Raw genomic sequence first — 26,569 nt, forward strand, 5'->3', positions numbered from 1 at the left:
TCCAAAACACGTAAAAACTCAGAAGCACATAAAAACTCAAAACGCGTACAAAAGACAACAGAAGTGCTCCAGGATGCTAGGGGCAGTGTTGAGCTTTTGTTACCTAGTGGCTACACAAGCCAGCAAGTACCAACGACCGGATTTGGTGTGTGGTAATAACAGGTAAAGGAACTTTTTTTTTTTTTATTATTTGACTATATATGAATGCTTGTGTATAAATACACAAACAATACACATATGCTTTCATGCTTTCAATTGTGTAATTTAAGTGATCTAGGTAGCTCTGTTTTGGAGGTTCAGTTCATGCTAGAAATGTGTTTTGGAGTTTGTATGTGCTTTTTGGAGTTTGTACGTGTTTTGTCTCTAGGGGCCACCGCATATATTTATATATAAACATATATAAATAAAACCACTTTTTTTTTTTACATTAGTAATTCCTTTTTTGCGTAATTTTATATTATTGTTAATAATAAATGAATTAAAGTAACAAAACAACCTGAAGAGCCAGTTCGGAGCCGAAAGAGCCGGCTCTTTTTAGTGAGCCGAACCGAAAGAGCCGGTTCTCTAAAAACGCCGGAAATCCCATCACTAGTGGGGAGTGAAGCGGAAAAAAAGTGCGAGAGAGAGAGAGGGTGAGAGAAAGAAAAAAAACAAACACGGCTCGCGATAAGGAGCCGGCTCACGTCGTTCACGTCACGGCTCTAAGAGCCATTTTGTTCGTGACCGACACATCACTAGAAACAATGGTGGACCAGCCACAGGATCATGGGCAGGCAAGGTTCTCTGATGCACATGGGGAGTGGCTCAAACTGCCAAAACATTTAATGATCAAACTGCTATGAGACATATGAGTTAGAGTCCATTTTAACGCCCAACGATAGGGATTGGAATCCCAGTAGTCCAGCAGTCCAGTTCCTTGAAATCGTTAGTCTGCCTGCCTATCGATCCCACTGCATCATACTGCTAACACAACTTCAGCTCTTCGCAAGGACCTGCAGAGACAGCATGCTAATGCTAAGCTAGCCAAGAACCCAGAGTGATGTTAAAGCTCAGTAAATGCTGACTCCAACACAGCACCGTGATAAAGTGAGCTGTCCATTGCGATGAATCCAGCTGCCTTCAATACGAACTTCAATACGAGGTAGCAAACTGATGAGCAGTCAGGCTGCAGTCTCCATTGCTACCTGTTCATGTTTCTACAGTAATCAATGAATGTGGCATCACTTTAAAGTCTGGTTTTCATCCTTGATTTGTGTTGTTGGCTTTGTTTTCATACATAAATACTAAGAGAAAGATCATGCATATCCTCATTAGGATATGGATTTGTATTGGTAGCCTGTAGCCTGGCTGTACAGGCTGTAGCCTGTAGGTAAAAATGGAAGGTTGCCTGACTGGTTTGATGAATAATGGTTTGTTTTTTTTTTGACATCACGTGATGGGTACATGTGCATCGCTTAACTGAAAAGTATCTGACACTTGGATGCACTATGGGAAGAAGGTAAGTTGGTGAAAGTAATATACTATTTTGGCAAATGAAACACAGTTTCATGGAAACAGTATTCCCCGATGGTCTCTTTCATTCAGTAGGATAATGTGCCGTGCTACAAAGTAAAAATAGTTGAGGAATGATTGAGTATATACATGTACATGTGTATATATATATATATATAGAGAGAGAGAGAGAGAGATGTGTTTGTGTTTGTGTGTGCGTGTGCCGATGACAACCAAGTCTGATCTATGGAGTCCCTGTCTCACAACTTGCAGCACCTGATCTGTTAACATCTTGGTGCTATTTACAACAGCACACCTTCCGGTGTCTAGGGGAGTCCATGCAGGCCTATTTGGACTCCAAACAGGCCTGCATGGGGGAACCAACACAATACTAGGCAGGTGGTATTATGCCTGATCTGTGTAAACTTAAAGTAAAGCCAGTAGGGATGGGTATTGATAAGATTTTCACGATTCCGATTCTATTCTTGATTCTGTTTAACGATTCAATTCTTTATCGATTTTCTTATCGATTCTTTTTAAACAAAGGAGAACACTAAGGTCGATTAGCTTAGAACTTTGTTTTATATCTTCTCTTTGAACAAGATAGAAATTTAGGAGTAACATGGCCTTACAAACCCAACAGTGAGATCTTAAGAGATCCAGCCTATGGCTCTTCAATGGGGTGTCACAGGGTCCCCAGGAAAAAAAACTGTAAATGTAAAATAATAAAATAAATATTCTTCTGTAGCAATAACAAAGCATAACATAAATTATTCTGTAGCAATTACACAAGAATATCCAGTAATGTCCCTGCCTACAATTAAACACATTCACTTACCGAAAATCGGGGGCATCTGCTGTGGCAAATGGGTGCAAGCCTTTTACCACAAACTTAGTCACTGCTCGGTGACATTCGTCTATCCTGGCCTGAAAGGAGACGCTAACGGTAGGCTGCAGCGAGAACTGCCAGCATCTGAGCCATCCAGACTCTGTCTGTCTCTCTCATCATGGTCACCTAAATGCACAGTAATGGCAGGTTTTGTAATAAGGCAGATCTCACTTATATAATATGCACTGTTAGTTGATTATTTACCTGCCGCATTACTGTTACCGCTGCTGCTGGGTTGAGATTCACGAGTCCGGAGCGGAATTAAAAACATGACATTCATTTAAGGTCATCACGTGTTTTGTGAGCAAATGCTTTTGCGTATTCGTAGTGTTTCCTCCCTTAAATGAAATATCTACTTTTCAAATTGCCCTGTTGCAAGTATAACTAACCTTTTGAGCATTTGAGCTGCCATGTTTCCTACCAGGTAAATGACACTCCGCAACGTGGTGACGTCATTCGGGGCGATTGGAATTGATAAGGGAATCGTTTGCAAAAATGGCAAACAATTCCAAGGAATTGAAACAGTGGGAACCGGTTCTCAACAAGAACCGGTTTTCGATACCCATCCCTAAAAGCCAGTCATCCTGCTGTTTTGCATGAAATGTTTTTCAAGAAATTGATCCATCATTGTATTTTTCTATATATATCTATACCTATATATCAACTCTTTCTGTCAGAAAACCATCTTGTCTGAGCTGCTGACAACATTATACACTGATTTGTAAAAGATCACCTTTGCATTATGACTATTCCTTTTTTAATGTTATTAATGTCCTGTTGCAAGCACAGATAATCTGACCTCAAGGGAAATTATGCCTTTGATATTGATACATTATAACTCCCTCATCTGTGTGTTTGTGTGCGTGTGAGTGAACGCCCATGTATGCCCAGTCAAGATTTTGACTTTATCTTTCCTGCAGCCTGCTGTGATGTTGCCACATACTGACCAAATGAGGCAGGCAGACTCATTTCTTTGCAGCCTGTCACAACACTGACAGCCCCAGGGATCATACCTGATGTGGGAGCACAGAGAAGGAAGCAGGTAAGTAGTTTCATGAAAATTAGATTATATCTGTCAGATTTTGTTTTGCATGGTGGTTTCTAAGTGGAAAATGACAATTACAGTCGCAGTTTGTGCACCTTATCACACTGCAATTACAGCCTTTTCTCTAAAGCCATTTCATAAATAACACTGTCCAGGAAATAAAGTCTGTTTGCAGAAGTGATGCTGGTGGGATATCTTTCTGATCTCCTGTGGCTGTGTGAAAAACACGGTGATTATTTTGGAGGAGAGTGGCATGAAAGTCAGTAAAATACCAATTTGAAGGTCACAACCTTTCGTTGATCTGAGCAGATGGACTGGTTTGTGATCTGAACCTTTCACTTGTTGGGTCAATGAGTGTGAGTGATGCTGTGCAGCACATCCAAACAAGGGGAATTCAAAGACATGAAAACTGTGTCATATGAAAACAAGGGGAACAAGTGAATTCCATTATGTCTTTACACATTCCAACCTTATAGGAATTCTATGGACAGATGCTAATGCCTACAGACTGCAAGATTTTTTAATCCACTTAGCAAAATGCAAGACATACGTATTGCATTAAAACCACTAAAATAATATTAAATAATTAATTTAATGAATTACCTCACAATAAACTAAATAAACAGATGATGAATATGTATAGTTAATATATTTAAACTCTGGCAGCCAACTTAAACTCTACATCTTATATGGCAACGCTATCCTAAAGAAAGGATAGTGACATAATATTTAAACTTATTAAACAACTAAGATTTTTTAGTTATGCTTATTATTAAAATTCATACATTTTAACAAATTAACCCCTCCATGAACATAGGCATAAAAATATACTGTGACTTCTTTTTAGCGTTCTTTGTAGAAAAACACAAACATTACAATAACCTGTTTACCTACGTAAACAGGTTATGCAGCCCCATTTCAACATGCTAACAGCTCTGATGTGGCTGCAGTTAGTATTATGCTCGTTATTAGCTAATGTTAACCAGTGTTAACCAATGTTAACCAGAAAAAAAAAACATAAATGTGTAAATTTACTGAAAACATTCTGGTAGCTTACTGCCCAGACTGTCCCATAGTTAGAAAAAGTTCTTTTGCTGATTGATGAAAAATTTCTAAAGTAACAACTGTCATTGAATTGTTTATCTGTTACTTTACTACTCTGATGTAGTATGAATCACTATGGAGGAGATCTTTATCATTAGGCAAAGTTGTAAAACTAATAAAGCAGAGTTAATTCAAAAATGTATGCCCTCCTTCATATTTTCCAAAGTCGTCCAGACGGCTGGATTGGAGTCTTCGCTGGGTTGATTCTGCCCTCCGGACCTTATGGTTGACAGTAGTAGATAGATTCTCCACACTTCATTGCTCTAAAAACAAACTTCCCACCACCACGGAAACAGCCAAGGTTTTAACCGAGCATGTCTTCAGATTATACCGTTCGTTGATTTTGGATCCTGCTTTGCTTTCTGCTTTTTACAGGGCTCAGCGCGGGCCGGGGGTGGCTCTGTCGCCAGGGGTCGACCCTTGACGGGGGGGGGGGTGGCGTCATCGTCTGAGTAGTTTTCCACGGCATCGGCTCCTCCCCTCTGGGTGGAGTCTTTGTTGTTCCTCACCTGATGGCAATCATACCGGCAGTATTTATGACCTGCGCACACAACTAGTCTTCGCCAGATTATCTGCCAACTTTGGTCAGTTCTCGGCCTCACGTCTGTTCCTTGGTGTATCATTATGTGTCAGCATCTGGAACCCACCTATCAAGCTCTCCTGGATTCAAGTTTGCAGCTGCCGGTAACCTCTCCCTTTTCAAACTGCCAGTCTCTCCTGCCTGCCTCCCTGCATTGCACGCAGTACCCACCTGGACCTTTGTCTCCTGCCTCCCTCCTCCAAGCAACCTCCACCTGCAAGCACGTAAGGCAGCTCAGTGTAATAATTCTCGGATGCACTCGCAGCTCTCTGTGGAATTCCCCTGACTGCTCTCTCCTCTGTTTCAGTGCCCTGGCCAGCCACAGTTTCCCCTGCTCTGTCCCTGCACCCAGTCGTCCCTGCAATCTAGTCATAGTTCTGTTATGGTCATAGTTTCTCTTTCCCCAGACATCTAGTTTACGTTCCTTAATACTAGTCTGAGTTTTCTGTTAACTTCCTAGCCTTGTGAATAAAGACTCTTTTGTTACACCGGACCTCAAGCCTCCGGTTTTGAAACTGCACTTGAGTCCATCCCATTTCAACGGGCCACTGTTGTCATGAATTGCTGTGCAGCAGGCGGGAGTTGGACCCAAAATGCAAGACTCACGGACTCAGGGGATGAACTCAAAAATCGCAGCTTTATTTGCTGGTAAGACAAACATACAAACTAAACTGGGAAACAACAAACTAAGAACTCACAGGGAGATCCACACAGCATGAGGGACGACGCGACACTGACTCAGAGAAACACAGGGTTTAAATACACTGGGAAGTAACGAGGGGAATGAGACACAGAAGGAGAGCACAGCTGGGGGAAATAAGAACTGACGAGACAAGGAAGCGTAAACTGAACACATTCACATAAGACACAGACCTTCAACGTAAAACAGGAAGTATGACACAGAGACGTAAAGCAGGAAACACATAACAGTCACGCCTAAAACAAAACACTGACAACACCGAATCGTAACATGGGAAAGATATTGCAGACTGAGCAATAATGCGTTTCTTGCATTTCTCATGGGTTCTAATGGGGGCCTTTCTTAAAATGACTGGTCCCAGTAACAAAGGCGCTTGTCGACTCAGAAATCGAGGGAAAACCAACAACACACCCGGCAGAACATTATGTTATTTACACAGGTGCACATAAGTGGTCCGCAGGTGCGCATTCGCTGTCAAAATAAAAGACGCGCACCAAATAAGAAGTTGCAACACGCGTTTGCGTCCATATAAAAGGCACTGAATGCCCAGAAGACAGTGGAGATTATTGTGGACTTCAGGAAGCACACAGCCCCACTCCCCCCCATCATCCTGACTGACACCCCCATCACCTCTGTGGACTCATTCCGCTTCCTGGGTACCACCATCACCCAGGACCTGAAGTGGGAGCCCACCATCACCTCCGTCATTAAGAAAGCCCAGCAGAGGATGTACTTCCTGAGGCAGCTGAAGAAATTCAACCTGCCAACACGGACGATGATGCAATTCTACACTGCAATCATCGAGTCCATCCTCACCTCCTCCATCACCGTGTGGTACGCTGGAGCCACTATCAGGGACAAACAGAGACTGCAGCGTGTTGTGCTCTGCTGAGAAGGTGATTGGCTGCAGACTCCCATCTCTGCAGGACCTGTACACCTCCAGGACACTGGGGCGTGCAGCTCGGATCACAGCTGACCCTTCTCACCCTGGACACAGTCTGTTTGACCTGCTCCCCTCAGGCAGGAGGCTCCGGTCCATTCGCACCAGAGCCTCTCGCCATAAGAACAGTTTCTTCCCCTCTGCTGTTGAACACATGAACAATAACCGTATGATTGTCCCCGCCACTAACACATGACCCTACGCTGTGTCACTGCATCATTCCATGTTTGGCACTGATCACCACCTGCACTCATGTATATATCATGTATATATCATGTATATATATATCTATCTACTTAGCACTTTTAATTCTTATTCTCATTTTTATTTTCATGTCTATTTAAGCTTAATTTATAACAGTATGTTTGCACTGAAGCACCGCAGCAATTTCCTAATGTTGTAAACCTGCTCAACATTTGGCAATAAAACCCTTTCTGATTCTGATTCTGTTTTTGTCCGCTAGAGTGGGATTTTCACGGCACATTCTGCACCAAATCTCTGTGCGTTCATCATTTGTTTGAAGCCAGCTCACCTCCTGCAACCACTTTTCCAAGAATACGTGCTTCTTTTGTGGTTCGGACTCCTTCTGACATTTCTTTGGAGGTGGAGGAAAACCAAAGTAATTGCTTAAAGGAGCTTGCTTCTTCGACATCTTTAAGAGTTCTAAACAAATGTCTGTCCTCCTCCAGAAAATCTTATGTACGCAAACACGCCTTGCAACTTCTTATCTTGTGCGCGTTTTTATTTTGACAGCGAATGCGCACTTGCGGACCACTTATGTGCACCCCTGGTTATTTAGCTTGACATATTGCAGCCACAAGAAATTCTTTTGTCCATGAAACCATAAAGCTGCACTTTCTTTTTGCCTTATAGTCTGATTTGTCATAACTTTTCTGTTTTGTGGTAAGCTTTGGCTGTCACTTCTTCACCCCGACCTGTCTTATTTGGCTCAGCAGAACTAAAATATATATCCTGCTGCTTTTACACACGCACTCACATAATGCTCAGCGATTCTCTGCGAGATCAACCTCTCACATGTTTAAGCTTGCTGCGGGAGATTTCACTTGTCATGTTTGCATAGTAAGCTAACGATTGATAAGACAATGTCAGAGGAATTGGTGCACAAATTATTGTCACTCACCAATCAGTGCTGTCGCTCTCTATACACAGTTTGCGCGATTGCAAAGTGAAAGCAAAAAACAAGCGCAAATTCAAACGCGATTTCAATATGTCACATATTGACAGAGGCTCACCGATGCCAATGACATAATTACCCAGCTACATTTCCGAAAGAATGCAAAAGCATTGACATATATTTTTCCTTCCTATGATAGCCCGGTGGGCAGGGCAGAGATAGATTTTGGTAGCCCAACTGGAAAAATTGCTAGCTCCGGGACGTCGGGCTAGCGATTTTGCGAGCCCTGTTTTGTAATGACGCCAATTCAGTTTACAATAGGGTTCATTCGCTCGGTCATCAGGTGGCAGTATCCTTGTACACTGAGGAATAAACGGCCATTAAAAGAACAGAAGAAGAAGAAAACATCTGCACATGCACGGTACGGATTGGGTAGACCCGATTTGTACTTTCCGACTTTGCACATGCGCAGTAAGGATCGGGGAGTCCCGATCCATAACTATCTTTTTATTTTTCATTTTTGTCTACATTATATTGAAATGTTTCATTATTGGAAACATTATAAGAGATTCTTATTATTCTTAACACCTTAACAGATACTCCGGTACGGATCGGGTAGTGACATCCGGTGTACGCTTCGTGGTCCCATATATCCCACAATTCAAAGCGCGGCGGTGGGTGTGGATAATTTTGCCGCAAAATACGGCAGAAGGCAGAAGGGAGCGGCCAAAGAGTGAACTGTCAAAAGTAAGTACCGAATATCATGTCACTTATTTATGTGTGAATGTTTAATAATGAAGAACATTAAAACATTACTGTTAGCCACATATCGGCAAAGTTATGTGACATTAGTGATGTTTGTACTTTCAGCGTTAACTTGGTTTTAAAGCCTTTACTTTAAAATATATATATAGTTGACCTTAATCTTACAGAGAATGTGATGATTTTATGGATAATTAAAGTCAGTCATATATCCACAAACACAACAAGCTGAAAGTCTGCTGCTCGGTTTGCAGTCCTGAATATCACGGCACAAGCAGGATTCACTGCACTGTTAATGTTAGCTATGTTATATTGCTGCGTCTGTTCGGTGTTGTCTAGCCAAACGGCCTTTAACATGTGTTTGAACAAGCTGATGGTTCACTCGTTAAGGTGAAAGAAAGATGCTTTAATCACAGGAGTCACACATGTGTCCACTGTTCCATCTGGGAACTCTTCTTGTTTAGCACTCGTAATAACACAAACACTAAATCCTCCTTCTCTTGTGCTGTTTTGTAGCAGTGTATACACCTGAGACTGTCACCTGTCTCTCTGTCCTGCACTCTCTCTGTTTCTTTCTCTCTGATTGTGTAATAAAAGTATGATTTACACTTGTGTTTGAATCCTGCAGCTTTTCCATGTGTGACAGCTGCAAGTGTCCAGAGTGAGGACAGATTGAGGGACCCACTGCTGCACATCATCTGTGAGGCTTTGCACCCCTGATGATCCACCAGGACAAACTCAGCAGTGTGTGAGGAAGAGGAGGAGAAAGAGCCAGCAGCAGCTAACAGATGGAGAGAATAGACAGACTGTTCCCTGTTTGTGAAGGACTGCTAGAAAAGTTTAAAAGAACCAATTGTCTGTCCTGAATCAGTCTTATTAGGTAATGTTCAAATAATTTTATCATTCCAGTGTTTTCAGTGTGGGAGAAAGTACTCAGGGCCTTCAAGTTAAACACTATGAAAGGCAGCAACAAGTTTAATGTTCATGTGAGGAGAAAACTCTTAGGAGGCAAGAAACACAGACTCAAAGATATTGCATGTACATGGGCGATGCCCCGACACAATCCGATCATTCTGCTCTAACGTGTGCACTAGATGTGTCACAGAGGAATCGCGCGGGGCGTCAGCACATCCTTCATTTTATACTCAAACAGCTTTCACAACAATAGGTGTGGCATGTATAGAACTCAACAACAACTCTTTAAAACCGTTAGCTTATTTGTTGAAACAGAAAAAAGGCGTTTAACGGTCATAGCACATATTCTCTGCACGCAATGTCTCACTTCCCTATTCTGCAGTTGTACAACTCATAAGCTCTTCTTCCTTTAAATGAAGCTACAAAATAAACATGACACAAAACTCAAAATCTCCCAACAGTTCAGAAACCTAAAGTATGTATCAGGAGCAGAATGGACCTAAAAATAAATGTTTGTTTCAGTTCTATGAAGCTTTGAGTATTTTGGATTAGTAGCACTGCTGTGTTTGTTGCATCATGTTGCTGTAATTGTTTATATGCTTTATATATTCTGAGGTAAGTTGATCTATAGTGTTACATCATATTCTATAAGGATGTTATGTGTTTGTATACTTTCTGCCCAGTTTGACCCATTTAGCAGAAGTCAGCCTGTTTAAGGCCCTGATATCTATTCTGTATGACTTAAAGCAGTTGTGACATGGTCTGATTTTCTCACCCAATAAAGGAATATTTAATATATCAGTCTACTCTTCATTCTATCAGAAACAGTTATCACAGCTCATACATTTTCTTTTTACACATATACAGTGGGGCAAAAAAGTATTTAGTCAGCCAACGATTGTGCAAGTTCCCCCACTTAAAATGATGACAGAGGTCAGTAATTTGCACCAGAGGTACACTTCAACTGTGAGAGACAGAATGTGAAAAAAACAATCCATGAATTCACATGGTAGGATTTGTAAAGAATTTATTCGTAAATTAGGGTGGAAAATAAGTGTTTGGTCACCTCAAACAAGGAAAATCTCTGGCTCTCACAGACCTGTAACGTCTTCTGTAAGAAGCTTTTCTGTCCCCCACTCGTTACCTGTATGAATGGTACCTGTTTGAACTCATCATCTGTATAAAAGACACCTGTCCACAGCCTCAAACAGTCAGACTCCAAACTCCGCCATGGCCAAGACTAAAGAGCTTTCGAAGGACACCAGGAAAAGTATTGTAGACCTGCACCAGACTGGGAAGAGTGAATCTACAATAGGCAAGCAGCTTGGTGTGAAAAAATCAACTGTGGGAGCAATCATCAGAAAATGGAAGACATACAAGACCACTGATAATCTCCCTCGATCTGGGGCTCCAAGCAAGATCTCATCCCGTGGGGTCAAAATGATCATGAGAACGGTGAGCAAAGATCCCAGAACCACACGGGGGGACCTGGTGAATGACCTGCAGAGAGCTGGGACCAAAGTAACAAAGGTCACCATCAGTAACACACTACAACGGCAGGGAATCAAATCCCGCAGTGCCAGACGTGTTCCGCTGCTGAAGCCAGTGCATGTCCAGGCCCGTCTGAAGTTTGCCAGAGAGCACATGGATGATACAGCAGAGGATTGGGAGAATGTCATGTGGTCAGATGAAACCAAAGTAGAACTTTTTGGTATAAACTCAACTTGTCGTGTTTGGAGGAAGAAGAATACTGAGTTGCATCCCAAGAACACCATACCTACTGTGAAGCATGGGGGTGGAAACATCATGCTACGGGGCTGTTTTTCTGCCAAGGGGACAGGACGACTGATCCGTGTTAAGGACAGAATGAATGGGGCCATGTAGCGTGAGATTTTGAGCCAAAACCTCCTTCCATCAGTGAGAACTTTGAAGATGAAACGAGGCTGGGTCTTCCAACATGACAATGATCCAAAACACACCGCCCGGGCAACAAAGGAGTGGCTCCGTAAGAAGCATTTGAAAGTCCTGGAGTGGCCTAGCCAGTCTCCAGACCTCAACCCCATAGAAAATCTGTGGCGGGAGTTGAAAGTCCGTGTTGCTCGGCGACAGCCCCAAAACATCACTGCTCTCGAGAAGATCTGCATGGAGGAATGGGCCAAAATACCAGCTACTGTGTGTGCAAACCTGGTAAAGACCTATAGTAAATGTTTGACCTCTGTTATTACCAACAAAGGTTATGTTACAAAGTATTGAGTTGTATTTTTGTTATTGACCAAATACTTATTTTCCACCCTGATTTACGAATAAATTCTTTACAAATCCTACCATGTGGATTCATGGATTTTTTTTTTCACATTCTGTCTCTCACAGTTGAAGTGTACCTCTGGTGCAAATTACTGACCTCTGTCATCATTTTAGGTGGGGGAACTTGCACAATCGGTGGCTGACTAAATACTTTTTTGCCCCACTGTATGTATATATATATATATATATATATATATATATATATATATATATATATATATATATGTGTGTGTGTGTGTGTATGTATATATATATATATATATATATATATATATATATATATATATATATTAGGGGTGCAACGATATTCGTATCGAAATTGAACCGTTCGATACAGTGCTTTCGGTTCGGTACGCGTATGTATCGAACAATATAAATTTTTTAATTTATTTTATCAACTTTTCTTCTGACGATGCTGTCTGTGTTGAGCGCTCAGTGAATCTGCGTTCGACTGCTCCGCCTAGGCTGCACTGTCGGATACAGATCCACTGAGCTCCACCCACAGGCATTCAATCAAGCTAGCGAGACAGAAGCTAAGCTCATTGCAACATGGCAACTGCCTCGATGCCTCCCGAAGTCGAACCTCCTCCACCGTCATTGAAATCTGGCGTTTGGAACTTTTTTGGCTTTCGTGTGAAGTATCACCCTGATGGTAAGCGCGTTGTGGACAAAACTACAACAGTATGTCGGATGTGCCACGCCATGGTTAATTACATCGGTGGGAACACAACAAATATGAATGCACATTTACGCCGACATCACCCTAGTGCAAAGACGAGTGAAGGCAGACCAAAACAACAACAAACACACGTGCTACAAACTTTGTCGGAGTCATTTAGACAGCCGTTAGCGCATGATTCTAAGAGGGCAAAAGAAATCGACAGGGCAATTGCTACTTTTATTGCTGCCGACATGCGACCCTTTTCTGTTGTAGAAAACACCGGGTTTCAGGAAATGCTGAGAGTACTTGAGCCCCGTTACAGTATTCCTTCACGAACCTATTTCACCAATATCGCAGTTCCTGCTTTGTACAAGGAGACAAAAGCTAAATTAGAGACGGCAGTGTCAGCAGCACCCGCTGTTGCTCTGACCTCAGACGGCTGGACGTCAAGAGCTACGCAGAGCTACCTCACTGTCACCGCACATTACATTGATCCGGAATGGCAGATGAAAAACTGTGTTTTGCAGACACGCCTGGTCGAAAGTCACGCCACTGACGACTTAGCCAAAGGTCTCTCTGAAGCTGTGGAAGACTGGAAGTTAGTGCGACCAAATGTGACAATACCTGTAACTACTGACAATGCTAAGAACATAGTTAATGCTGTCACAGCTGCTGGGCTGGGGCCACAAATCGGATGTTTTGCTCATACAATTAATATAGCTGCTCAGAAAGGAATGGCAGTGCAGAAGGTTTCCCATCTCCTAGCAAAGATGAGAAGAATTGTCTCTTTCTTTCACAGAAGCACAACAGGATGTAATGTGTTTATGAAAAAACAGCAACTGCTGCAGCTTAGTGAAAAAAAACTGATTCAAGATGTTCCAACTAGGTGGAACTCCTCTCATGATATGATGGAAAGATACCTTGAACAGCAAGCTGCAGTGTATGCTGCTATGGCCGACAATACTGTGAAGAAGAGTATGAAGAACATTCAGAATCTAACTCAGGAAGAACATGCACTGGCTGAAAATCTTGTTACAGTCATGAAAACCCTAAAAACTGTGACAGTCATGATGTGTGAAGCGTCATCTCCAACAGCATCCATGATCCTGCCACTTAAAATGAACATCCTGAACTCTATGGCGCAGTCTGGTGATGACAGCCCAGCAGTGAGAGATGTAAAAAAAAAACATCAGGGAGGACCTGGAGAAGAGATACGCTGATCCTGCCCTTCAGAATTACCTACACAAGTGCACAGCTTTAGATCCTCGATTCAAGTCCCTGCGACACTTGGATAATGTCACTCAGCTGAGAGTCTATGGAGCACTCACCACAGAACTTGTCTTGAGCATTGAACAAGTAGGTTTTTTTTTTTTTTTTTTTGAAATTTTATTTAGCTACTGCTTGATTTATAAATATTATTTAAACAAATACAATTAACAGTTTGGTTGTTTATATTTCCTCAGGACCAAGCCGCAGGCACCACAGAAACTGCGACCTCCGCAGAGACTCAAGCAGCAAACTCTTCAGATTCACCATCAGCATCTCCACCAGAGAAAAAGTCAGCCATGAAGGAGTTGTTTGGAGAACTGTTCATGTCACAGGAGCCAAGGACCAGGTCTGCAGCTGAAGTGGCAGAGGAGGAAATTAACTTGTACAGGTTAGCAGACTGCATTCCCACAGATGATAACCCACTGAGATGGTGGAAGGAACATCACAGCTTGTACCCTCATCTTTCCAAGTTGGCACAGTGTTACTTGGTTGTACCTGGAACCTCTGCCCCAAGTGAGAGGGTGTTTTCCACAGCAGGTGACATTGTCACAGCAAGCAGATCTGTACTGTCAGCAGAACATGTGGACATCCTAATTTTTCTGAAGAAGAACATGGAAATTGAGTAAACTATGTTTTGGTTTGTATTTAACAGGACCGTTTATTTAAGTTGTTTATGCTGTATATGCAGCTAAGTGCTAGCACTCCAGAAGATGAGTGTTAGGGGAGGTCCATTAAAGAGTGATTCATTTTATGGGTACCTGATTTGTTATATATGCTGCTGAGAATATACCCCAGAAGAAGGGTATAGAATAGCTTTTATTTGTATTTATTTTTTATTCTTTACTCTTTACATGGTGTTTTTTTTTTGTTTGTTTGTTTTACATGGTGCCAAGTCTGCACAACAGAAAATATGTGAAGTATAGCTTTACCAGATTTAAGTTTTCATGTGTTTTCTGTACACTATAGAACATGGTTCTAAAAAAAAAATTTCATGCCAGGGATTGGGTGTGTTTGTTTTATATTCTGCCAAGAATAGAAAATACCGTCAGGGATTCCCAAACAATGCAGAACTGTATGTGGTTGATACTTTGTTTTTAGAACATTTCAAATGTTTAAAAATATATTTAGGAAGGCCTTTCTGTGCAATACATATTTTTATTTAAGTTGTTTTTGTTGTATATGCAGCTAAGTGCTAGCACTCCAGAAGATGAGTGTGAGGTGAGGTCCATCAGAGAGTGGTTCATTTTATGGGGACCTGATATGTTCAATATGCTCCTGAGAATTTACCCCAGAAGAAGGGTATAGCATAGCTTTTATTTTGGAAAAGGACATTTCTCTGAAATAAACTCGTTTCCAAACTCTTTTATTCTTTTATTATTTTGTTGTTTCAGCAACATTTCATTTAAAAACTGTATTTTGAGTTAAAATAAATATTTATAATCTTAATAAATTACAAATTAAAAAAGGCATGAACATTTTTATTGTATCGAAAAAATATCGAACCGTGACACCAAAGTATTGAACCGAACCGAACCGTGAATTTTGTGTATCGTTGCACCCCTAATATATATATATATATATATATATATATATATATATATATATATATATATATATATATATATATTAGGGGGTTCAATGATACACAAAATTCACGGTTCAGTTCGGTTCGGTTCGATACTTAGGTGTCGCGGTTCGATAATTTTTTCGATACCAAAAAAAATGTTCATGCCTTTTTAATTTGTCATTTATTAAAATTATAAATATATATTTTATCTCAAAAGTACAGTTTTTAAATTTAATGTTGCTGAAACAACAAAGTAATAAAAAAAATAAATCTATCTGATCGAGAAATCACTCATCTTTGGAAAAGAGAGTTTATTACAGAGAAATGCCTCTTTCCAAAATAAAAGCTATACTATACGCTTCTTCTGGGCTATATTCTCAGCAGCATATTAAACATATCAGGTCCCCATAAGGAGAATCATGTGCTAACGGCTGTCTAAATGACTCGGGTAAAGTTTGTAGCATGCGTACTTGTTGTTTTTGTCTGCTTCCACTTGTCTTTGCACTAGGATGATGTCGGTGTAAATGTGCAGTCATATTGGTTGTGTTCTCACTAGTGCTGTCAGCGTTAATCTCGTTGAAATGACGTTAACGCCACAACACGGCAAATCTCCGTTAACGAGCTACCGCGGATCGCCCCATGCGTGGGGCTGGACGGCCAACACATTAACGAGCTAACTGCGCTAACGCACTAGTTCCCACCAATGTAATTGAGCATTGTGTGGCACATCCAATATACTGTTTTACTTTTGTCCATGACGCGCTTACCTTCAGGGTCATACGTCACATGAAAATCCAAATAGTTCCAAATGCCAGATCTGAATGAGGGTGGGGAAGGTTCAATTTGCCATGTTGCAAGGAGAGCTTACCTGCTGCTCTCTGGCAGGTAGCTCCATGCCCTCCTGGGTTTTAAATGCACCTTAGAACACACATGCATCAGCACTACAATGAGCGGGTGGAGGGAGGTTTGGAGTCTTCTCTCACCCCCGCTCTCTGCGACCTGCTGGAGCGGGGGGGCTAGGAGGAGGAGTTGGCCGTCCGACTGCGGTCTGGAGTGTGGGGCCTCCCTGCTGCTGCGGAGTCGGGGCGGTCTGCCTCCCCCCACCGCAGGGAAAAGGGTAACACCACCTGGGTCTGGGTGCAGTTCCCCCCTCCAGGGGCAAGGGTACCTAGACCCGGTTTGTAGAGTACGCTTGGGGAGTGTGATCGTGTGTACAGCGTCTCTTTATGTCTGTCTCCACGTTGGTTGAGTGTGGAGTAAGTGCATATGAGAGCATGAGGGTGGGAATGGATGTTTGTATATGTGTGTGCCTGTATTTCTGTGTCTATATGTCAGGTTGGGTGTCAGGCGCCACCTCTCTGGGGTCATCTTAGGCCCTCCAAGGTTTGGAGGCCTATCTCCCCCTACCACCACTTCCCCTGCCAGTGGCGGACTCCCTCAGGTATCGGTGCGTTGGTGGTTCTTTGTGTCCGGGGATGGGCGTCCAGGTACACACCGGCTCACTCCTTGGCGGCCGCTTATTGGGGCCTGGAGCCTGGGGCTCGCTCGGGCCACTTCGGAGGTGGGGTGCCCCCGGCCTCTCGGCCTGGGGCTCGGTCACTCAGGCACGGCTGGCTGCCGGCGGAGCTCACGGGCGCGTCACTGCAACTCCCCCTGGCTTCTGCTCCGCGACTGCTGAGTGAGCCCTCATCTGGGACTCTCCTCAGCTCTTTCTGGGACAGTGGCACGGCTGCCCCTCTGTTGGTCTTCCTTGGTCTCTTGTGTTCTGGGGGCCTCTGGATGTCTGGAGTTTTGATCTCCTCCATACCTGCTTCATGCCCTGGAGGACGGGGCTGTAAGTAAGTAAGTAAGTAAAATTTATTTATATAGCACTTTTTAAGACAAAACGCTGTTACAAAGTGCTTCACAAGAAAACATGTCAAACAAACAATATAGCAACATAAAGAAAGTATAAAAGCATATCAAACAAGCAATAGTACAATATAAATATAAAATAAAACAACATGTTACGCATTAACATTTCCCAAATGCCTGTCTAAACAGATGAGTTTTAAGCTGTTTTTTGAAAGAAGCCACCGTGTCGATGGTGCGTAGTGGGGGGGGGTAAACCGTTCCACAGTATAGGCTGTGGCCCCCCCACACCCTCTAGCAGATCATTACATGAAGGAACCTTTTATAAAAAAAAAAAACAAGCGTGTCCATGCTCACAGGTGTACACACGGGTGATCACACCCACAAACTACACCCTTTTTGGCTCCTACCTCAAAGCACACTGTGTTCTGTTGATCTTATGTGCTGCACAATAATGTTTAATATTTAGTATTTACTGTCATATTCCCATATATCATTGTGATGTTGTTTATTCTATTACTCTTGTTCTCTTCTGCTTGTTTTCTTTTTTCTTTCTCAGCAGGTGATCCAGGTGATTGATATATGCTTTTTTTTTTCTGCTCATTCTGTTGGTTTTTGTCTTTTGCCCTTCTCCCCCATCCCTCTTCTCAGCTGTTTCTCTTTCCCTCTTTCTTTCTCCCCTTCTTTCCCCCAGTCAAGTCTGTCCCGTATTCAGTAAGTGAAAATAAAATAAACAATAAAAGGTGAATCAAATGGACCATTACGGCAAGGCTGGGATGGTCAATTTGGTAAAGTAAATCCGTTGGGCATCTTTCTTTGCCTTTAGACAATAATTCTGATGGCAAAAGAGCCAAACGGGACAGGCAAAAAAAAAAAGATCCACTGAGCGCTCAACACAGACAGCATCGTCAGAAGGAAAGTTGATAAAATAAGTTAAAAATTTTGTAATGTTCGATACATATGCGTACCGAACCAAAAGCACTGTATCGAACGGTTCAAAATCGATACGAGTATTGTTGCACCCCTAATATATATATATATAACACCCAGCACGCCCCCCTGCGGGCGGTTTATCCTTCAAGCTCGGGTCCTCTACCAGAGGCCTGGGAGCTTGAGGGTCCTGCGCAGTATCTTAGCTGTTCCCAGGACTGCGCTCTTCTGGACAGAGATCTCCGATGTTTTTCCCGGGATCTGCTGGAGCCACTCGCCTAGCTTGGGAGTCACCGCACCTAGTGCTCCGATTACCACGGGGACCACCGTTACCTTCACCCTCCACATCCTCTCGAGCTCTTCTCTGAGCCCTTGGTATTTCTCCAGCTTCTCGTGTTCCTTCTTCCTGATATTGCTGTCATTCGGAACCGCTACATCGATCACTACGGCCGTCTTCTTCTGTTTGTCTACCACCACTATGTCCGGTTGGTTAGCCACCACCATTTTGTCCGTCTGTATCTGGAAGTCCCACAGGATCTTAGCTCGGTCATTCTCCACCACCCTTGGGGGCATCTCCCATTTTGACCTCGGGACTTCTAGGTTATACTCGGCACAGATGTTCCTGTACACTATGCCGGCCACTTGGTTATGGCGTTCCATGTATGCCTTGCCTGCTAGCATCTTGCACCCTGCTGTTATGTGCTGGATAGTCTCTGGGGCATCTTTACACAGCCTGCACCTGGGGTCTTGCCTGGTGTGATAGACCCCAGCCTCTATGGATCTTGTACTCAGAGCTTGTTCTTGTGCTGCCATGATTAGTGCCTCTGTGCTGTCTTTCAGTCCAGCTTTGTCCAGCCACTGGTAGGATTTCTGGATATCAGCCACCTCCTCTATCTGCCGGTGGTACATACCGTGCAGGGGCCTGTCCTTCCATGATGGTTCCTCGTCTCCCTCCTCTTTCTTGGGTTTCTGCTGCCTGAGGTATTCACTGAGCACTCGGTCAGTTGGGGCCATCTTCCCAATGTATTCTTGGATGTTCCTTGTCTCATCCTGGACTGTGGTGCTGACACTCACCAGTCCCCGGCCCCCTTCCTTCCGCTTAGCGTACAGCCTCAGGGTGCTGGACTTGGGGTGAAACCCTCCATGCATGGTAAGGAGCTTTCTTGTCTTTATGTCAGTGGCTTCTATCTCCTCCTTTGGCCAGCTTATTACCCCAGCAGGGTACCTGATCACGGGCAGGGCGTACGTGTTGATGGCCCGGATCTTGTTCTTACCATTCAGCTGACTCCTCAGGACTTGCCTGACCCTCTGCAGGTACTTGGTGGTTGCAGCCTTTCTAGCGGCCTCTTCATGGTTCCCATTTGCCTGCGGGATCCCCAGGTACTTGTAACTGTCCTCTATGTCTGCAATGTTGCCTTCTGGTAGTTCAATCCCCTCAGTTCTGACTACCTCCCCTCTCTTTGATACCATCCGACTACACGTCTCCAGTCCGAACGACATTCCAATGTCATTGCTGTATAGCCTGGTAGTGTGGATCAGTGAATCGATGTCTCGTTCACTCTTGGCATACAGCTTGATGTCATCCATGTACAGGAGGTGGCTGACAACTGCTCCGTTCCGTAGTCGGTATCCGTAGCCAGTCTTGTTAATGATCTCACTGAGGGGGTTCAGGCCTATGCAGAACAGCAGTGGGGACAGAGCATCTCCTTGGTAGATCCCGCACTTGATGGTGACTTGTGCTATGGGCTTGGAGTTGGCCTAGTGTTGTACGCCACATCCCCATTGAGTTCCTGATGAAGGCTCTTAGGGTCCCATTGATCTTGTACAATTCTAGGCATTCCAGTATCCAGCTGTGGGGCATTGAGTCATAGGCCTTCTTGTAATCAATCCAGGCAGTGCACAGGTTGGTCAGTCTGGTCTTGCAGTCTCGGCTGATTGTTCTGTCTACCAGTAGCTGGTGTTTTGCGCCTCTGGTATTCTTGCCAATTCCTTTCTGTGTCCCGCTCATGTATTGACCCATGTGCCTGTTCATCTTAGCCGATATGATGCCTGACAGGAGCTTCCATGTAGTACTGAGGCAGGTTATTGGTCGGTAGTTGGAGGGGACCGGTCCCTTCTTGGGGTCCTTGGGGATCAGGACCGTCCGGCCTTCAGTTAGCCATTCCGGGTGTCTCTCGTTAACTAGCAGCTGGTTCATTTGTGCTGCCAGACGCTCGTGGAGTGCAGTTAGCTTCTTCAGCCAGTAGGCGTGAACCATGTCGGGCCCTGGTGCTGTCCAACTCTTCATACTGGAGACCCTTTCTTGGATATCTGCCACTGTGATGGTTACTGGACCCTGTTCAGGGAGGTCGCTGTGGTCTGCCCTCAGATCCTCTAGCCACTGAGCATTGCCGTTATGGGTTGCATCCTTCTCCCATATGCTCTTCCAGTATTGCTCCGTCTCCAGCCTTGGTGGTGCTGTTCTCTTATTGTTCCCTTGCCACTGAGAGTACACCTTTGCTGGTTCTGTGGAGAACAGCTGGTTTATTCTCCTGCCTTCTATCTCTCTGGTGTACCTCCTCAAGCGGCTGGCCAAGGCTGTGAGTCTTTGCTTGGCAGTTTCCAAGGCCTCAGGTATGGACAGCTTGCTGTATTTCTTAGGCACCTTATTTGTCGCACCTTTCTGCAACTCCATTAGTTGGCTAACCTCTCTCCGTGCTACTTTGATCTTGCCCTCTAGCCTCCTTCTCCATGGAGGGTACTGCCCCTTGTGGCTGTTCAACTTGTAGCCAAGCATCTCACTGATCACTGCTGCCGTATTGTAGATCAGCTTGTTAGTGTCGGTAATCGTGGTTGTAGGTATTGCCCGTAGTGCTGCATTAACATCATCTAGCAGACCTTCTGAGGGTACTTCACGTAATCTTGGTAACCGGGGATCCAGGTTTCAAGCTTGGCCATGATCCTATTTTTCAGGTCAGTTCCTCTCGCACTCAACGATCCTTCTCCTATCGCACTTGGGGCTATGTACCCAATCTCGGGTGGGGGTGATGATATCTCCCCCCTGACCTGGCGTCCTGACTCCTCCTTGCCGTAGCATTTGTGTTGTACCTCGTCAATCTCTAGCTGTGAGAGCAGTCCCTTCTTTCGAATGTTGGAACACTGAGCTACTAGTTGTTTCGCCGTCATTGTGGATGTTGGGTATCGAAGAATCCATAGGTCCCTCATCCTATTCATGTAGCCCCTTCCGCCGGGGTTACTTGCGTAGTAGCATTCCAACAACGCCCTGTTTTCGTCCCTTGCCCACCGATGCCTTCTTGTTCCAGTAGCCCACTTTTCGTCAGGGTGCCCTGGTTCCTCAACACCTGACGCGGACCTTGTTGATCCGGGCGACGTCCGAGCCGGCATGCCTTCATATTTATCTGTCTCGCTCATGTCTGCGGTAGGCTTGCTTAGCATAGGGGGTCTAGCCTTAGGACCCTTACTGGATATATATATATATATATATATATACACACACACACACACACACACACACACACACACACAGATAGATAGATAGATTTTTCAATACACATGTCCATATTTATGTTTCCAGATTGTTTGTATAGTGCACTGTCTATACTGTGCTCTTTGTAGTTTTTATTTAGCTGCTTTTGTCTTGCACTGTCCACTTTTTTGCAATGATAATGCAGATTTTCCACTTGCAGATTTGCTGTGTGTGTGTGTGTGTGTGTGTGTGTGTGTGTGTGTGTGTGTGTGTGTGTGTGTGTGTTTGTGCAACACTGGCATTTGTTTACTCAGATCCAAGGCAGGCCGAACCTCTGTGTTACAACCTACATACAAAAGACACACATTCACAATATATGGGTACACAAGTCTGTTTTATTTCAAAGTGTTTCAAACTTTACAGACCCAGTGTCTATCATCCCTGCATTTGGCACAGGTGAATTTCTGACATGTTGCACAGGTAAACCTGCGATTCCTGTTGCAGCTCTCTTGCACCTGGCACTGCGTTGTCTTTACAGTCCCTGACACAGCAGCTGCAGCAGCTTCAGCAGCCTGCCTCTGTGCTAATATTTCCTTGTGCTGCATGAATCGGCAACGAAGTTGCTGAGCTAGAAGACTCAGAAACAATCTTCTTTTGCCACCCTGTACATGCCTTGTACAAAATGTAGGCATTCCCCGCCGCCAGGTCCAGCATATTGTAGAAAACCACTACTGGCCACCTGCGTGTTGCTGCTCTTACGGAATACATCTGCGCCATTTGGTCCAACATGTCTACACCACACTATAAAAGCAGAGAGAGAGAGTCATGAGTATATATTTTTTTTCTATAGGCCTGTACAGCACACATCAGAAAACATTGTAGCACTGGTGTAAAATTGTACACACATTCACATACCTTCATGTGGTTATAGTCTGTTATCGTGTTGGGTTTCCTCTTTCTGCCGTCACCGATCGCCACGTCTTGGTGCATGGAACTTAGAACACACAGTCTTGTTTTTTTTAGGTGCATAAATTGTCAAGGAGACACTGCCACTTCTAAGCACTGAAGTGGAGTATACCTCTCGCTGTGCAGTGTCTTTTGCAAGTTGAGAAAGTTTACGCCGGACTTTATTCACCAGCCTCTCTCCCTTCTGACGACTGGGGTCCTTTCCCAAGTAAGGAGATGCACTGCAGACATATTTGGTGTCCAAGTCGGTGGCCATCCAGAACTTGATCCCAAATTTGTCTGGCTTGGTTGCGATATACTGTGTGAATGGACAACGAACCTTGGTAGGGAACAGCTGTTCATCTATGGTCATGTGTTCTCCTGGAGTGAAACTCTTAGCACAGTTCTCGTTGAAGCGTGTCCAGATGTCAGAGATCGACGCAAATTTGTCTGTTTTCACCCATTCTGCCCACGTGTCCCTGTCATCAAATCGAAGGTACCGTATTTTCACGACCATAAGGCGCACTTAAAAGTCTTAGATTTTCTTCAAAAAGTGCAGCGCGCCCTATAGCGCGGTGCGCCCTATGTGTTGTAAGGAGGACGTAGTAGAGAACGCCATGAGAACGTTAAAGGGTGAAGTGTGGGCGTTGATCGTATATACCGGGACAATCGCACATACCTGTATAAAAGAACAGGTATGTGCATTATGCAGGACATGGTTGTTTTAACAACCCTGAAAATGGCAAAGAGACACGCTTACGAAGCACAGTTTAAACTGAAGGCCATCAGCTACGCGGAGGAACATGGAAATCGAGCAGCGGCGAGAGAATTTAAGATTAACGAATCGATGGTTCGCAAATGGAGGAAGTTGGAAAACAAGCTCCGGCAGGTCAAGAAAACGCAGCTGAATTTCCGCGGACATAAGGCGAGGTGGCCCGAGTTGGAGGAAAGACTCGAGCGGTGGATCATCGAGCAAAGAGCGAGCGGGAGAAGCGTTTCGACGGTCACCATTCGGCTAAAAGCAGTTTCACTAGCTGAAGAGATGAACATTGAACATTTCCAAGGAGGTCCGTCTTGGTGCTTTCGTTTTATGAAACAGTGCCATTTTTCCATCCGGACCAGGACTACGGTAGCGCAGCAACTTCCAGCGGATTATAAGGAAAAGCTGGCCATCTTCCACTCCTACTGCAGCAAACACATCGGCGACAAAAACATCCAGCCCAGCCACATCACAAACATGGACGAGGTCCCGCTCACTTTTGACATCCCGGTGAGTCACACTGTGGAGAAGAAGGGGACCAGCACGGTAGCGTGCCCATCTCACAGCCGATGTGAAAAAACTTGTGAAGCAAATGAACTGTGAGCTTGCTGTCATTCCGGGAGGCCTGACAAAGGAACTCCAACCGCTGGACATCGGTGTGAACCGCCCGTTCAAAGTAAGGCTGCGAGCGGCCTGGGAGCGATGGATGACCGGTGGAGACCACAGTTTCACTAAGAGTGGAAGGCAGCGCCGGGCGAGTTACGCCACAATTTGCCAATGGATTGTAGATGCTTGGGCTAACATGTCTGCTGGCACTGTTGTTTGAGCTTTCGCAAAAGCCGGCATCGTTTCCGAGGAGCCGCACGGCACGGAAAGTGACTCTGACGGTGAAGACAGTGAACCTGGCATGTTTGATGGAGATTTAGCGCAGCTGTTCAATTCAGACACAGAGGTTGAGGACTTCGATGGGTTTGATTGATGATAAAAATGTGAGTACCAAACTTTGTTTTGCTCCTGCTTTATTTTTAAATACGCACACTTGTATGCTTGTGTGTTGTTGATGATGACGATTATTGGTAATAAAAATGTGAGTACCAAACTCAGTTTTGCTCCTGCTTTATTTTTAAATACGCACACTTGTATGCTTGTGTGTTGTTGATGATGACGATTACCGGCAATAGAAATGTGAGTAAGGTACCGAATTCAGGTTTGCTCCCGCTTTATTTTTAAATACGCATACGGTACTTGTATGCGCCCTATGGTCCAGTGCGCCTTATGTGTGTGTTAAATACAGTAAGGGCACACATAACTGAGACTGCGCCTTTTAGCACAGTGCGCCTTATGGTCGTGAAAATACGGTATTGCATAATTGAAATGAATCTATCTCGGGGCATTGTCTCTTTGATTACTGGCACCAGAAATCTTTCTGACCAGCAATCCACAATGGCACCAACAGGACACATGATTGGTCTTACAAACAGGATTGAAATGAATGCCATCACTTCTGAGGAGGTATCAGTGGCCTGCTGGACAAATGAAACCTCTCCTCCATCAGAATCTGCTTCGTCCATTTCCTGAAGCAAGGCCAAAGCCTTCCTGCGTGGCAGTGATACGGAGGCCATCCTGGTGTGCGTTCTCAGAAATGCGAACAAGAAATGATTCTCCCGCCTGGGTTGGTCTGCTTTTATGCACAGCACTGTGCTGTAGTCAAGCAATGCCACTCCCTCACATACACAGTGACAACGGAACAATGGAAGGTCTGTGCTGAGAGTCAAGGAAGGTGTGAATGTGTGTCTTTTATATTTGCAGGTCAGTCAATGTGTGGGATATTTTGTATAGATACGGCAGGCATTTCTGAAAGTTGTAACACAGAGGTTTGGCCTGACTTGGATCTGAGCAACTCTGAGTGAGCAAATGCAAATGTGCAAGGCCTCAAGGATAATGGGTGGTTTGCACAACAAAAGCTGGAGGAGAAACAAGCTGACAACCTGTGAAAATCTCAGCAGGATGATTAACACCTTGGGACTTGCACCAGAAAATAAAAATGCCAGTGATTCTAGGGGGTGTTGGGTTTAGGGAAGTTACGCATATTTGCGCAGGTTTAGTAAACCTAGTGATAATGGCAGTCATTGATTCACTTCAAAATATACTGTCAACACATTAAAGTTGACTAAAACAACAAACTTTGAACATTAATATCAGTCGGATTGGTTTAAATAATAATAATAAATAAAACACTGAAATAAACCAAACATCACAGTTTGGTAGTCTCTCACTAAATCAGTTTGTGATTTAGTCCATATTTACGTTGGAAGTGACGCATGCTTTTGTTTATTTTTGAAGGGGTTTTTTGTGCATTCGGGCTACAGATTGTGCATTTATGTAGGCTGGATAACCTCCTCTGCTGTCTTGCAGAGGATGGACAGCCATATTCGCCTGATTACAATTCATGTAAGCAGACACTCTTTTCTTAATTCTTTTTTCTTCACTGTTTAGACACGACAATAAAGTCACACTCAAGGTTGCAGTAAATAGTAATGATCTGTTGAATTACAGCAATCAGGGCAACAAACTGAGGCCAATAAAACCTCAGAACTGCCCCTCTCCACTGATAGAGTCAGCCCAGTGGATCTCATTTCAGCCTATACAATTACATGCTGTGACAGCCTTGCTAAAACTTTTAATTGCATCCCTCTGACAAATTGACTTTGGGCAAAAAGTCAGATGGTATCAGAGATTTTCACTGCAGTCTCCAGCAGATAATCCTTTGTAAATTTGATCTACACACTCCAAATAGCAAGCAGCACACACAAAGGAGGAGATTTACCCTCCCATTTGCCTTAAGCTCATTACTTTTACCTATCTATATGGTATTGAGAGCACTCCAGATACTGTAGCTGGTAAACATATCTCCCATTTTCTATTGCATGTTTTATGATATTTTGTTATTCAATTCAATTTCAATTTTATGTATACAGCACCAAATCACAACATCAGTCGCCTCAAGGCACTTGAGGCAACTGATCAGGATCAGTCGCCTCAAGTGCCAATCATACGACCCCCCTATGAGCAAGCACTTTGGCGACAGCAGGAAGGAAAAAACTCCCTTTTAACAGGAAAAAACCTACGGCAGAACCAGGCTCAGGGAGCAGGGGTCATCTGCTGTGACCGGTTGGGGAGAGAGAAGGAAGACAGGTTAAAAGACATGCTGTGGAAGAGAGCCAGAGATGAATAAAAAGTATGATTCAGTGCAGA

The 26,569-nt window shown here is 44.0% G+C and overlaps 1 protein-coding gene across 1 annotated transcript; it reads right to left on the reverse strand.

Annotated features, from left to right (window-relative positions):
- Positions 1-22,019: 22,019 nt before the first annotated feature.
- LOC147318289 (uncharacterized) lies at positions 22,020-24,936 on the reverse strand. Its single transcript, XM_086310130.1, has 3 exons — positions 24,677-24,936; positions 22,616-23,054; positions 22,020-22,271 (listed from the first exon to the last, which is right to left on the reverse strand). Exons 1-3 carry the CDS (start codon positions 24,934-24,936, stop codon positions 22,020-22,022), a joined length of 951 nt encoding a protein of 316 aa, XP_086166256.1.
- Positions 24,937-26,569: the final 1,633 nt, after the last annotated feature.

This window comes from Aulonocara sp. 'chitande type north' Nkhata Bay, linkage group LG11, assembly GCF_057382095.1.
Source record: "Aulonocara sp. 'chitande type north' Nkhata Bay isolate Kocher_YH1m ecotype deep benthic linkage group LG11, A_spYH_male_GT1.1, whole genome shotgun sequence".
Taxonomy (NCBI): domain Eukaryota; kingdom Metazoa; phylum Chordata; class Actinopteri; order Cichliformes; family Cichlidae; genus Aulonocara; species Aulonocara sp. 'chitande type north' Nkhata Bay.

Bases quoted from the DNA above. Each gene is read 5' to 3' on its own strand.
- LOC147318289 (XM_086310130.1), bottom strand. From the start codon at position 24,936: ATGGCCTCCGTATCACTGCCACGCAGGAAGGCTTTGGCCTTGCTTCAG. The intron at 23,055-24,676 runs ATACCGTATTTT...CGTGAAAATACG, and splicing joins AGATTCATTTCAATTATGCA to GTACCTTCGATTTGATGACA. The intron at 22,272-22,615 runs GTGTGTTCTAAG...AGGCATGTACAG, and splicing joins CACCTAAAAAAAACAAGACT to GGTGGCAAAAGAAGATTGTT.